This window comes from Podarcis filfolensis, assembly GCF_964270895.1.
Source record: "Podarcis filfolensis genome assembly, chromosome: 4".
NCBI lineage: Eukaryota > Metazoa > Chordata > Lepidosauria > Squamata > Lacertidae > Podarcis > Podarcis filfolensis.
The window spans coordinates 44,755,453-44,769,285 of record NC_139607.1 but is presented as its reverse complement, the minus strand read 5'-3'; the positions used below and the strand labels follow the sequence as shown (position 1 = coordinate 44,769,285).

At 38.1% G+C, this 13,833-nt stretch overlaps 1 protein-coding gene across 20 annotated transcripts in view; it reads left to right on the top strand.

Annotated features, from left to right (window-relative positions):
* The window catches only part of DMD (dystrophin), a 953,416-nt gene that overhangs the window by 694,001 nt on the left and 245,582 nt on the right, over positions 1 to 13,833 (top strand). For all 20 annotated transcript variants that reach the window (XM_083612216.1, XM_083612211.1, XM_083612219.1 and 17 more), the window contains one exon: positions 9,356 to 9,567. In XM_083612216.1, the coding sequence (XP_083468342.1) occupies positions 9,356 to 9,567 (212 nt within the window). The remainder of the gene's footprint in view (positions 1 to 9,355; positions 9,568 to 13,833) is intronic.

Here is a 13,833-nt window from a genome sequence, read left to right as displayed (position 1 = left end):
TCCTTTAGGTATTGGGGTCCTGACCCATATAAGGCTTTAAATGTCAAAACCAGAAATAAGTCTGGAAACTAATGGGAGGCCAGTGCAGACAAGCCAGAACTGGTGTTGTATGTTCACATCTTGACTGTTGCATTCTGTACTGACTGGAGCTTATGAACCATTTTCAAAGGCAGCCCCACAGTTTACAGTAATCCAGGCTAGAGGTTATCAGAGCTGCTTATGGCCTACTGCAAGATCTTAAATGACCAACAACATAACCTACCACTGATCAGCCAAGCAGCAGGAAGAAGCAGTGGGAGTCCAGACCCTTTTAAACAAATCTCAGCTGTTACCAGGTCTGTTACACTGCACAGGGGGGATTCCAGGGAGAGGAAAAGTGTACACTCTTTCTCTCCTTGATACACACACACTGGTGCTGGACCATGGAGTCCGTCATCATGGGTATTTAAGCAGGGGATGGAAGTTTACCCAGCTAAAGAAGAGTTACCCAATAGGGAAATGAGTGTGTGAAGTATCTCTGATCCTATACAAAATCCAGCCACTGAATGCACATTTCCCAAGGCATGTTGGAGATTGTGCATAATGGCTAGAGAATATACAAATTCAGCTGAGATATGCACATTCACTTACATCTGGGATTAGGGAAAATTGCTTTCCAAATCAGAGGGTTATCCTAGCATCTCTTTCTATTGGAGAAATTAAATACTGTCAGCACAATGAGCATGATAAATTCTAAAGTCACTGCTTTATGATAAACTCTACTGTCACATTGTTACTGATAATGTAGCCACTGTCACAGATATCTTATCTCAAACAGTGCTTTCTTTATCTCATTCCAGCCTTCTTCCCATTAAGTGATGATCTGAGTTAAGAAATGCATCACAATTATATGTGATTAAACTTCATAATAGCCATAGTTTATCAAGCAGTAAAAATTATGTAACTGTAAATATGAAATTGCTCTCATTATAGGAATATGAACACACACATAGATACTGTATATTAATGTTGTAATCCAGAGTTTCCAAACTTTTCATGTTGGTGACACACTCTTTTTGGTGACACAGTAATTAAGTTTTACTAGCACACCGGAGGTTAAACTAACCCCTTTCCAGCCCCAGAAGAAGCGCAGGTAGCGTTCACGCGACACACCTACACACTGCAGCAGACACACTAACGTGTTGCGACCCACAGTTTGGAAAGCTATGTTGTAATCAATGAAGTGGGTCAGGCTATGCTGCACTTTGTCATTGGAGGTGTATTAAGAAAATTCTCACTTACTGCATTACCTTTGAATCTGCTCTTCCTGCCTGACCCAATACAGGATCATTATGATAATAATAAATTAATTTCCCTTCTTTGGGGTAACCTTAGTGTCCAAAACCAAAATTATTTTATTAAAAACAAGTTATTTAAGAGATTGTTGCTGTTCATTATTGTATTCTAGACCGGAGCCCATCTAATAAGGACTAGCCAAGCACATCAAGAGTCAAGAATGGGATGTATGTAGTCAGGACAAGGACCAACTCACTTTGAGGTTGGTTAGAAGGGTGGGCTGAGAGTTTAAAATACCACTCCAGCAATAGTAAGGAACTAATGGTGAGCTTTAAGTGCTTTTTTAAAAGAAAGATTTCTATAAACTGTTTTAGGACAACCACTTCATGTTAAAACATTTAATAATACAGTTGTACCTTGGATCTCGAATGCCTTGCAACTCGAATGTTTTGGCTCACGAACACCGCAAACTCGGAAGTGAGTGTTCCGGTTTGCGAACGTTCTTTGGAACCTGAATGTCCAACATGGCTTTCGCAGCTTCTGATTGAGTGCAGGAAGCTCCCTGCAGCCAATCGGAAGCTGCGCCTTGGTTGTCAAATGTTTTCGAAACTTCAGCACACTTCCGGAACAGATTCCATTCGACAACCAAGGTACAACTGTAAAAACAAAATATGTGGTTATATATTTTACCTTTTTATTCACAAATCCAGGGGCCATTCTCATTTTCCATTATTGTGGTGCCCAATTTAAAAATGATGGTTGAAAGCAATTTAAGTGACTAATCAGAAATCAGAATTGATGGCCCCTAATCCATTCTGAACACTTTATCTGTTGTAAAACATTTACTTTTCATATAAAAGGTGCATGTTAAAGTTAGCAGATGCTAATCTAAATGTTATGACAAGTGAGGAAATATTTCAGCTCTGCAGTCAGTCCTTTAAAGGGCAAAGCTTATTCTAGTTTGCCAAAGAGATATGTCTTGTGATGTAAATATTTCCATGTTGTGAGTGATAAACAGTACCAGGTGTCATATCTGACATGTTCTCCATCACTTTGCTCTCATAGGTGCATTCTAAACTGTGTTTTTTCATGTGAATTGTTGTACATTAAAAAAAATTGCTCATTAAATCTTAAATGATAAAACCGTTAATTTCCTAAAGATCAGATTTTGAAAAGGCAGGCACATCTTAACAGTGCCTAATTCTGTAAGTTTGTATGCCATCAAATGGTGGCATACAAATGATGGCTTTTCAGAGAGTATTCCAACACAATGTGAGATGTTTTAAACAGTTCTATAATTTTGTGTGTGTGTGTGTGTGTGTGTGTGTGTGATTTATTTAGCAAAAGACGTGTATGTGAGGCTTTTCTAACTTTCCAAAGTGACATAGAAGGCCATTTGTTTCTCTCTGCCCTCTCTGTTGAAAGACCATCATCAGATATTGTTTACCTAAAAAGGGATAGCCAACATGTTGCTTTGCAGATGTTTGGGGCTACAACTACCATAAGTCCCAGCCAGCATCAGCAGTGGCCATGGCTAATGAGAGATCTTTTCCATAACATCTGGATAGCACCCCATTGCTTGCTTGCTTACTATAATGACTCCCATAGCAGAATTCTAAGAACATGAACAACATTTAAAGATTATGCATTTTTTATTATATTTTGCACATCATCTTGGAAAGCAATTAATAAATAACTATATACACAGAAAATATTCTATGCGCATCTCTTCACAGGTTACCTGTGAAAAGCCCAGTTAGAGGGTTAGCTGTAGAATCTTGTATTACTAATCTAGGAAAGCAAGAGGAAATGTATGGCCTTTATATGTTTACAGATAACACTTAAGGGCTGCTTCAAATGTCATAGAATGCCCTTATTTTTATTCATTTGATATGTTGTGAGCCAGTTTGTGTACACATTTCTGGGGAAATGGCATACAAATAAGCAGACAATGATGATGACAATGAAACATGATAGTCTACAGAACCTGGATGCCATTTTTTTAGTCTTCATGTTTCATGCATAGGAATTTTGCCATATTTGAAGTAATCATAAGATTTTCACCTTAGTAAGATCCAAGAGACAAGGAAAACCTTTATATGTTTTTTTCTGAAAGTACCAGAACAAAAGAAAAAGATGAGGAAGACAGTAGCTGGAATACATTATTCATTCTTATTAGCAGATATGCTGCTAGAACTATCAGGAAATACAGTGTAAATACAGATGTGTGACAGTCAGCAATGGGGGTTGTAGCATTGAAAAATCCAAAATTGTTGGCTTTATGCTTCATTAGGTAGGTAATGTATTTCACACATTTCTAGCTTTAAACTGCAAAGCTGACCATAATATTTTTGCATCAGTAAGTATAAAACTGTTTTAAGTGCCTCAGTAGAGTTGCTTTATTTTAATAATGCTAATAATGTTCTGTTTATGTTCAGAGAAAATGGAACGCCATTTTATTATTTCCATGTCCCATTTCTAAATGCACTACTGGAGAAAGATTCCCTTTAAATATGTTTTGTTGGAATGATTATTAAAAGTTCCTTCATCCATGAACAGCAGCTAAATTCCTAATTAGAAACTCTGTTCCCTCAGACAGCTTGTTTAAGAATTCAGTCAAAGTTCAAGCATAAGTATGAGCGGAACACTGGACTAAGAATAAATAATTACATACATCATCACCTTTAGTTAATAACCGCAATATGAAGAATGGGCAAAAATTAATGAGTTGTTTCCTTAACATTCTTCAAAATATTTTGAGAAGGGGGAGATTAGATCTTTCAATACTTTGCTGATCTTTGCTATTTAATTCAGCTACAGTTCTTTACCTGATGTGCTAGATTATTCTAAAACCTAAATATGTTGGTAACACTCTCTACAGCTACTTTAGAATACTCACGGGTTTCTGAAAGACCCCTTGGGGGATTTCATTTTTTCATCTATAAGGTGCCTGTGCTATATAAAGAGCAAAAATGTAAGGCATCACCGATGAGTAGAGAAAACCTACCAGGTAGCCCAGTGTGAGAAAAAGCAAAGAAAGGTATTATTATTTAGTGACAGAATTTAATAAATCAAAAGCCTTGAGAAAGATTTTTAAAAAGCATAGTTGGCACACAGCATTCTTCTTAACAACCTGTTTCTTAACACCAAATGAGGGCCTGTGCTCTCACTGGAGCAGAAAAATTCCACAAATTCTAAACCAGCTTAGACCCACAAGGACTGAACTTTATTTTGTGCTTAAACAATACTTACAATTGAACTTAACTGGATATAAAGAAATCACAGTTTCTTTTTGAAACAAGTGTCTTAAGCCTTATGTAGCATCCTGTGCTCAAGGATGACATTTATTCATTTATTTTATTAAATTTATATTTCACTTGATTATATATATATATTTTAAAAATCAAAGCTAGTTACAGTCTCCTTTAAAACAAAACAAAAAAAATGGCTTTTTTTGTGAATGGCATTTTAAAAACCCATAAGATTTTCAGGGTGCTAAGAATGAGAAAATGTTTCCACTTTAGAATGGGGAACATACTTCATATACTTGCAAAGGAGTTGAAAATTGAAAAGTTGGGGTAAATGGAAGAAATATTGAGGGCAAAAATCACATTAAAAGGATTAATGCTGATAAATTTGAAACAGCGTTAATGTACTTCTGGCCCAAATGATGGCAGAATGATATGCAGGTTATGCACCACAAACTGTTTTTTACATTTTTCTTTTATAATCTGAAATGTTCTAGCTCTTGATAAATGTGCATATATTTAAATAATGCCAACTCTAATAATATTTATATAGTGCACTTCCAGGTTGGTATTAAAACCAAATTTAAAATCCCATATTAAACCATTTTTAAACTAGCAACATAGAAAGGAAAGCAACAGTTTAATATCCTTACATATATAAGTAATAAATTACATTTTGTATTACAAAATGGAACTTGAAAAGAATAAAACACCTCCTTTTCTGCTCGTTTTATACGGTAGTGTTCTCCCTCCCTCCATTTTGATTCTTTGTGTCTAAAAAAGTCAGTGTTACAAGGCTGTAACAAGGAGAGCTTGCTGGGATAGATAAATAAATAAACAACCACCCCCCACCATCACAAAAAACTAGTAAAACCTGCAGAAGGTTTGTGCAAAGGATAATTGTTATCTTTTACCCTAAACTATGCTAAGAGCTCCCTGGAAAAGACCCTGACATTGGGAAAGATGGAGGGCACAAGGAGAAGGGGACGACAGAGGACGAGATGGTTGGATAGTGTTCTCGAAGCTACCAACATGAGTTTGACCAAACTGCGGGAGGCAGTGGAAGACAGAAGTGCCTGGCGTGCTCTGGTCCATGGGGTCACGAAGAGTCGGACACGACTAAACGACTAAACAACAACAACAAATGCTAAGAGCTTGGGCTGACAGTTTTCCAAGAGTCAATTGGCTGGACTGTTTTTCAAACAGAGGCTGGTAGTTGTTAGTGGTTATTACCAGCTTTGATTGGTCAGACAGCCACTGTTGTTGCTGGATTGGGATAGTTTGAATATTTCATTGGTAACCTCATCAATACACTCTCCTTGGGGATACCCTTGGGGTTGGTCCAGAAGCTTCAAGTTTGCAGAATGCAGGTTGCAGAAACTAGGTACCTTGTGGGGACAAATTACAGCCAGCATTTAATACCCTGCTTGCCAGATTTGCACTAGTTGCCAATATACTACTGGGCCAAGTTCAATGTGTTGGTACATGTAAGGCCCTCTATAGCTCAGGACCAGGTTACTTGAGAAGACTACCTTATCCCTTTTATGCTCAGCAGATTTCTGTGGTCTGTGAAAGAGTTTCTCCTGCAAGTTCCAAAGATCTCAGAAGCCTGTTTTGCAGTAACTCCGAGAAAGACTTTTTGTGTGGCTGCTCCTGTTGAGATATGACAATCACCCACTATCTGCTTTTTCTAGAAAACAGCAAAGACATTGTGTTTGTTTGTTTGCTGTTTTGCCTTTTTATTGTACATTGCCTTGAGGTGATTGATCACATCACAGCTAATAAATTAACAAGAAAAATAGTAATCACAACAATTTGATATTTTGCTTGGGTTCTTTCCTTGTGGAACTCAGGTGAATATTGGAGAAGGAAGCTAGCCCAAAAATTGTGGCTAGATCAGAGTGGCATAATTGATAGTATTAATTAAGGTGTTAGAATATTTTTAAGTAATAACATCTGTCTTGACACAAGCACCACTAGCTATAGCTCCACTTTCAAATAATATTCATTTACCCTTTAGATCTAACCTATTAAATGTGTTTATTGATTTTGCTCATAAATCCATTTTGCTTGAGAAAGAATAGTGCAGATAGTTGGCATCAGTCTTTTCATTTTACCTGTGAAGAGAATTGTATTTAGCTTATCCATAAATGAACTATGGCAAAACAGAAACGTGATAAAAATAGGTCTCAAGTTAGTGCCTTTACTTGCTGATCTTGTCCTTTTCTGACTGCAGAATCAATGGTAAACATGTTGCAACACAGTTATCCAATGTTTGGCTTTTAAATGTAATTTGCTCCAGTGTCAGTACTTCCTGACTAAACTGATGAGGCACCTCAGGAGGATGCAAAATAAATTGAATAGCAACTTTGAAATTGGCAAACCTCCTCGACTGAAGTGAATCTGAATGTGCTGGTAGCTGGAGCAGTTCCAGTCTTTGGACCTGTGGCATTACAGCAAATTTGGCCTTAAAATCTTCAACTTTATAAAAGTATATACTGTATTTTTCGCCCTATAAGACGCACTTTTTCCCCTCCAAAAATGAAGTGGAAATGTGTGTGCGTCCTATGGGGGAATGCAGGCTTTCGCTGAAGCCTGGAGAGCGAGGGGGGTCGGTGCGCACCGACCCCTCTCGCTCTCCAGGCTTCAGGAAGCTATCCGCTAGCCGTGGGAGACCCAGCTCTCCCAGGGCTAGCGGAGACCTTGCCAGCACCCAGAAGCTTGGGGGCGCTGAGCTCCGCACGCCCCAAGCTTCGGGATTAGCACAGCGCTCCGCTAGCCGTGGGAGAGCCGCGCGGCTCTCCCAGGGCTAGCGGAGACCTTGCCAGCACCCAGAAGCTTGGGGCGCGCTGAGCTCAGCACGCCCTAGGCTTCTGGCTTAGCGCAGCGCACCTGGGGGGGAAATATTTTTCCCCCCTTTATTTCCCCCCCAAAAAACTAGGTGCGTCCTATGGGCCGGTGCGTCCTATGGGGCGAAAAATGCGGTAGATGTAATGCTATTACTGAGCAGATCCTATCACTGTGTCTTTAATTATTTTATTAACTTTCCTTAGCTTTCATACAAACAAGAATGGAATCAGCTTGGAGGAACGTAGGGAGGAAGAGGTGGGGAGCAGAAAAAACACCTCCGGGTTGCATTAGAATTGAAATCTACACCCAGTGACTTTAGCATCACATATGATTTTTATATATGGGTCATTATAGGGTGCCCAGATGTTCTCATAAGCTCTTTTGTGTTGCTGCCAATGATAGGCAGCAGATCATATTGCTGCTTGTAAATGAAAATGATCACAGCTGCTTTGTTTGTTTAATATTTTCATCCTGCCCTTCCTTCAAGGAGGTCATAGAGACTGACTCTCTATCCCCCTGACTCATTTTATCCTTACAACCTGTGAAGTTAGGCTGAGAAAGTGGCCCCAGGTAACACAGTGAGTTTCATGGCTAAATGCAAATTTCAACATGGATCTCCCTGTTCTTACTTCACCACCCTAACTGTAAACCACACTGGCTATAATGCCACAACTCAGTGGCTCAAATCATTACTCATCTCATCTATCCCATTGGACTGTATTGCCTTCAGTTCTCATGAGGAATGTTTTATCTGGAAAAAGAGTAAGAAAGACACTATTAATTTCCTGTTTCCTTCTCTAAAGCTAGAAAGAATCCTTTCTGGAGCAATGGATTTGTACAGTTGGCACCTTTTTATTCTTGGCTTTTTCAGAGTTCTGTATAACGTTCATAGGAAAGAGCTCTTCATGCTCTCAAATAAGGGTCACTGGCTAGCGAAAGAACTCATTTTTCCCTCCACTGAATACCATATGTTCATTGTAATGTTTGAGGTTTTATGAGGCTAAGCCATAACCCTAGCCAGGGCTCTAAGTCGGGCTGCAAAAATTCTTCTCTACCATTTTCCTGCTATTGAGCTCACATCCATAGAAAATGTTTTAAAGGAATGTTCTTTTTTTACAAACTGCTTGCCCTCTAATAGTGGAGGTCAGGCAAGCAAGGGAAATGTTTCATAAACTGATAAATCCCTTCACACAAAACTCAGCTTTGTGAATAAGGCGTTAGGAATACTTAAACATCCATCTTCAAAGAAACACTTAAAATGACTGCTAATAAGCTATAAAAGATTTTGCAGACTTTATCCTGTACATATGCTGCCATTTTTGCTTCATAAGCAATGACCTGAACACCTGCAATATAGGGAATGATATCCTGTGCAATTACCATGTCCCTATTGTTGATCAGGTGCTATCCTAGATTGCATCCATTCCCTGAATGTGTATTGACACATGTATGTTTGGAACAGATTCTGAACTTTTTCCAAAATATGCTTGCTTCATACATACTTCACAGAAACATTACAAAGCATTCACTTTCTTTGCTTACAAAATAGTTAAGGATGGAAGATGAATAGATAGAGAACCAATTTTGATCAGGTGTAAGGAATAACTTTATTTTCTAGTGCACTACTGTTGGGTTGAAATAAACGACAGACGAATAATGTTAAGTATATTGTTTCCACACTTAGTTGAAAAGGATTGTCTTTTCTATTTCAAAAGCTATTCTCAGTTTCCATAGTAAAAGGAAGTATGAATTTTGTGTAAAAATAATGTGATGAATAGATGTTTTATGTGTGATACTTTTGGGTTACTTTGTAATAAATCAGTGATGCCTGAATTATATAAAAATCTCCTTTAACTCTTCTCTAATGAACCTTTCCTGACTGTCTGTATTTGTCATGCAAATTAGTGGAGAACTTGGTCAGAGTGGTCAGATAATTTTTCCCCAAATAATTATTTCATTGGTTTTCCCTTGTATGTCACCAGTTGAAAAGATACAGAACCAGTGGGATGAAGTCCAGGGGCACCTTCAGAACCGAAGACAGCAATTACATGAAATGTTGAAAGATTCAACACAGTGGTTGGAAGCCAAGCAAGAAGCTGAGCAGGTTCTGGAATGTGCAAAAGCCAGGCTTGAATCATGGAAGGAGATTTCTTACACTGTAGAAGGCCTAAAGAAGCAGAACGCAGAACTCAAGGTACTAAATGAAAAAAGGGGGGAATGAAGAACTATTCTTTCTTTTTTAATGCTCAGAAACTGCTTCTGAATTCCACATAAGCAATTTAAGTTTGTGTTAATAGTTAAATCATAGCCTTTTGTGCTTATTTTAATCTTTTATATGGAGAACTTGAATGATAAATACGATTAGTACTACAGATAATAGTAGATAGGGAAAAAATGATTATATTAGTGGAAAATAATTGTATTATCATAGATTTTAAAAATTCTAATAATTGACGAAAGATGCCCGTTTTTCTATAAAATTTTCTACTTCTTGGTTATCCTCTTTGGTAAGTAGGTTTTGTGATCAAAGCAATTTCCAAGACCTTCTGTATTCACTCCTTTAATGTTAGGATTCACTTTTCTTTCCAGAGTTGTGTTACATATTTTAGCACCTGTTAGTAGGCTAGTAGCAACATGCAAGTCTTTCTCTCTTAGCTCTGTTTTCAGTAAACAAAGAAATGCAGATTTGAGATTTCTTGATACGCAGTATCCCAAAATGCCTTGACTTATGTCAAGGATCCTGTTCGAAAAAGTCACTTTGTATGCATCTCCAAAGTAATAACCTTTGGTGGTTCCTTGTGCATCTACTCACACAGCTGCACCATGCAACAACACAATGTTGCTTTATTAAACAGGTTATAAACAGGACTAACTCTGAGCCCAAGTTACAGAGAACTGAACTAGTAAAGGGCTGAAACACACACAACGTAAATTCTACCTACTGAGTCATAGGAGCAGCAATGGTTGCAGTACCCTTTAACAATTTACACACCATAGATCACACCTAGAATATGTGGCTATTGTCGACTTTTGATTTCCTTCAAGTCCCAACAAAATTAATTCAGTCAATATATCATGTTTGATTTGTGAGGGGTGAGGTAGCGTTGATATATGGATTTGAAATTTTTTTCTTTCAGTTTTATTCTTATTAATGTTCTCAGAACACATTTGAACAACCAAGACCATTCTGCCTATATAGTAAGGTTGCAGTTTCCCAGATCCTTCGCTCATCTTCTTTTATATATGGGTTGTAACAGACTGTATGCGATGTCAGAGGGTAATAGATAATTTTTTCTAATTAGTTTTTTTTGAGCTTGTACCAAGACAAATATTTTCAAAGACTGAACATTGGCATCACTGTCCATGTTTAGTTGTTACACACTATGTGTGTAAGTTCAAAAAACCTGAACATTTGAGACCTTGCTTGACTAAATGCTTCTACTGCCTGCTAATATGAAATTACGGATCCATCTCTGAATCATTTACCAAGTTATAACATATTTTGCTGAGCCCAGATTTATGAGTTTCAAGTGGTAAGCAATTGATTCTCTGTAGTTCATTTGTTTATATGGAGGTCAGTGGTGAAATAGCTGCTGAAAGTTTCTGATGAAAATTATTCCAAATTTTTAGCTCAGGGTTGGTGGATGAAAAACATTTTAGGTCCTAGGTCTTCTTTGTCTGTTGTGTGATTTTTTATTATTATTTCGCAACTTTTTCCCTGAAAGGGACTCTAGGCAGCTTACATTTGCAGTGTTTTGAGGTTTATCATTTCAGATAAATTAAAGTACTATTGTTAGTCATTCTCTTAATTGGGAATCATCCGTTTCTAGTTTGTTGAGTTCATTGAGTAGAAATAACATTTTGGGATGAATAATAAATGTTGCTAGTGCTATCTTGCCTAGCTAGGGTAAGGAAAGAAACTTGCATTCCTCCAGACTGTTTCTTTCCATTATATTTATTTTTTGTAGTTGTATTATTTTATTACTTGTAGTTCAGGATATAATCATATTCCAATATATTAGACTGGATTATTTCTCCATTGTAAATATGTTTCTTCCTTACCTGGTTCAGCTGGCCAGTCGAAGCTACACTGTGATACCATGATACATATTTTACTGGCCACTTTTTAGGGTGTCCTGTTGTGATTCTGTCATGTCACCAGATTTTGTGACCCTACACCACTCCTCAAATGTGTCATTTGTTAAAAAAATTAAAATTTGCCACATGAACTTTGACAGTGCCTTCAGAGGGTTGACCATAGGTCAATGCAGCCTTTGGCCTGAAAAAGGTTAGCCATCCCTACCTTACCGAGTGTAGTCTGGTTAAGATCAGTGATACAGGGTGTGTGTGTGTGTGTGTGTGTGTGTGTGTGTGTGTGTGTAGATACTGAGAGAGAGAGATGAAGTGAGAGAGAGAGAGAGAGAGAGAGAGAGAGAGAGAGAGAGAGAAACACACACTCATCTTTTTGAAGAAAATATCATTTTTCATTTGATTTTATGAATGAATGATTAAGTTGGGCAGTGCTGAAGTGCATAACAGCCTTCCAGTTCCATCCATAAATTTGATGCAGTAGGGTTTTGTTGTTGTTGTTGAAGCAGTTTGAGTAGTTTCATTTTACACAGTATTCTTCAGTCAGATCTCCTATCACATAAAGACACATAAACTTCCTCATGATTCTGTTTTTTGAGCATCTTTCACTTTGTCCTGCATGTGTTGGGTGAACTACCACCTTCCCTTACTTCTTTGATATCACTTTACATTCTGTGATGCACTATGATGTTCAATTCCTCTGCCACCTTTGATTGCCTCTATCTTATCCAGGCAGTAGAACTGATTAGTACTATAGGCTGTATCAGTGAAGGCAAATGAAATACTAAAGTGATCTTGACAGGAGCAAAGACTGGTTCTTCAGTTGGAGGAGAGCATAAAAGAGGCAAGTTTCAAAATGGTGCTTAAAAATCCAGGGAATTTTAATAAAATAGTAAATTGTCCAGTGTGTTTCAGTGGAAACCTTCCTTTATGCACTGAAATAGCAAAGTAACAATATCAAATATTCACATTATCACTAATGAACCTAGCAGTTCAAAAGCACATCAAAGTGCAAGTAGATAAATAGGTACCGCTCCAGTGGAAGGGTAAATGGTGTTTCCGTGCGCTGCTCTGGTTTTGTCATGTTGACCACATGACCCGGAAAAACTGTCTGCGGATAAACGGCAGCCCCCTCGGCCAGTAAAGCGAGATGAGCGCCGCAACCCCAGAGTCGTTCACGACTGGACTTAACTGTCAGGGGCCTTCTACCTTTACCTTTATATATATATATATATATATATAGGATACATAATTATTATGTATAGTCAGGTAGATCATTTTAAATAAGACCTTTCTCTGCAATACTAAGGCTGCAATTCTATACACATTTTCTTAAAAATCATAGATCAGATCAGAAGAATCTTTATTTGCATCAGCCACTAGCCATAGCAATAAAATAAGATAAAATGTACTGAAGATAGAGGTGAAAGCTTAATTATACAAAATACATTTTGGAGGTTTATATCAATAATAAAATAATAGATCTTATTCTAATTACCCCTTGCTAAAAAAATTGCTGTTTTTGCTGTCACCTGATTATCTTGATCTGCTAGAAGAATGGACACAGTAGCAACGGTTGAGCAACCTGGCATGGACAGCAGTAGAGGGGTAATAACCTCACTCCTCATATCTTTATACAGAGTGTAGGTCAGAATCACGTGAGCCACTAACTCAATCCTGCCATCACCACATGGATATAACTGTATTTCCAGTGGGATTTTTTGAAATCGATCCGGAAATCGTAGAATTATAGAATTGTAGAGTTGGAAGGGACCCCAAAGGTGCAAGCCCCTGCAATGCAGGAATCTCAACTAAAGCATCCATGGCAGGTCGCCATTCAACTTCTGCCTAAAAACTTCAATGAAGAAGAGTCCACCACCTCCCAAGGGAATCTGTTGCACTGTTGAACAGCTCTTAGTGTCAGAAAGTTCATCCTGATGTTTAGTCGGATTCTCCTTTCTTTTAACTTGAAGTTATTGGTTTGAGTCCTTCCCTCCAGAGAAGGAAAAAACAAGCTTGCTCCATCTACCATGTGACAGCCCTATAGATATGTGAAGATGGCTATCATATCTCCATTCAGACTCCTTTTTTCCAGGCTAAACACACCCAGCTCCCTCAACCATTCCTCATAAGGCTTGGTTTCCAGACCCTTGATCATCTTCAAGGGTTCACCTCTCTCCATATGAGGCCCTTCTTCATGTGCCTTTCTGCAGTGGCTCCCTATTTGTGGAATGCTCTCACCAGGGAGGTTTGGCTGGCCTTTCATTACCTGTATGCACCAGGCGAAAACGTTCCTCTTTAACCAAGCTTTTGGATGATTGACATCTGATGCCCTTTTAAAATGTGTTGTAGAAGGGAGAAATATTGGGTT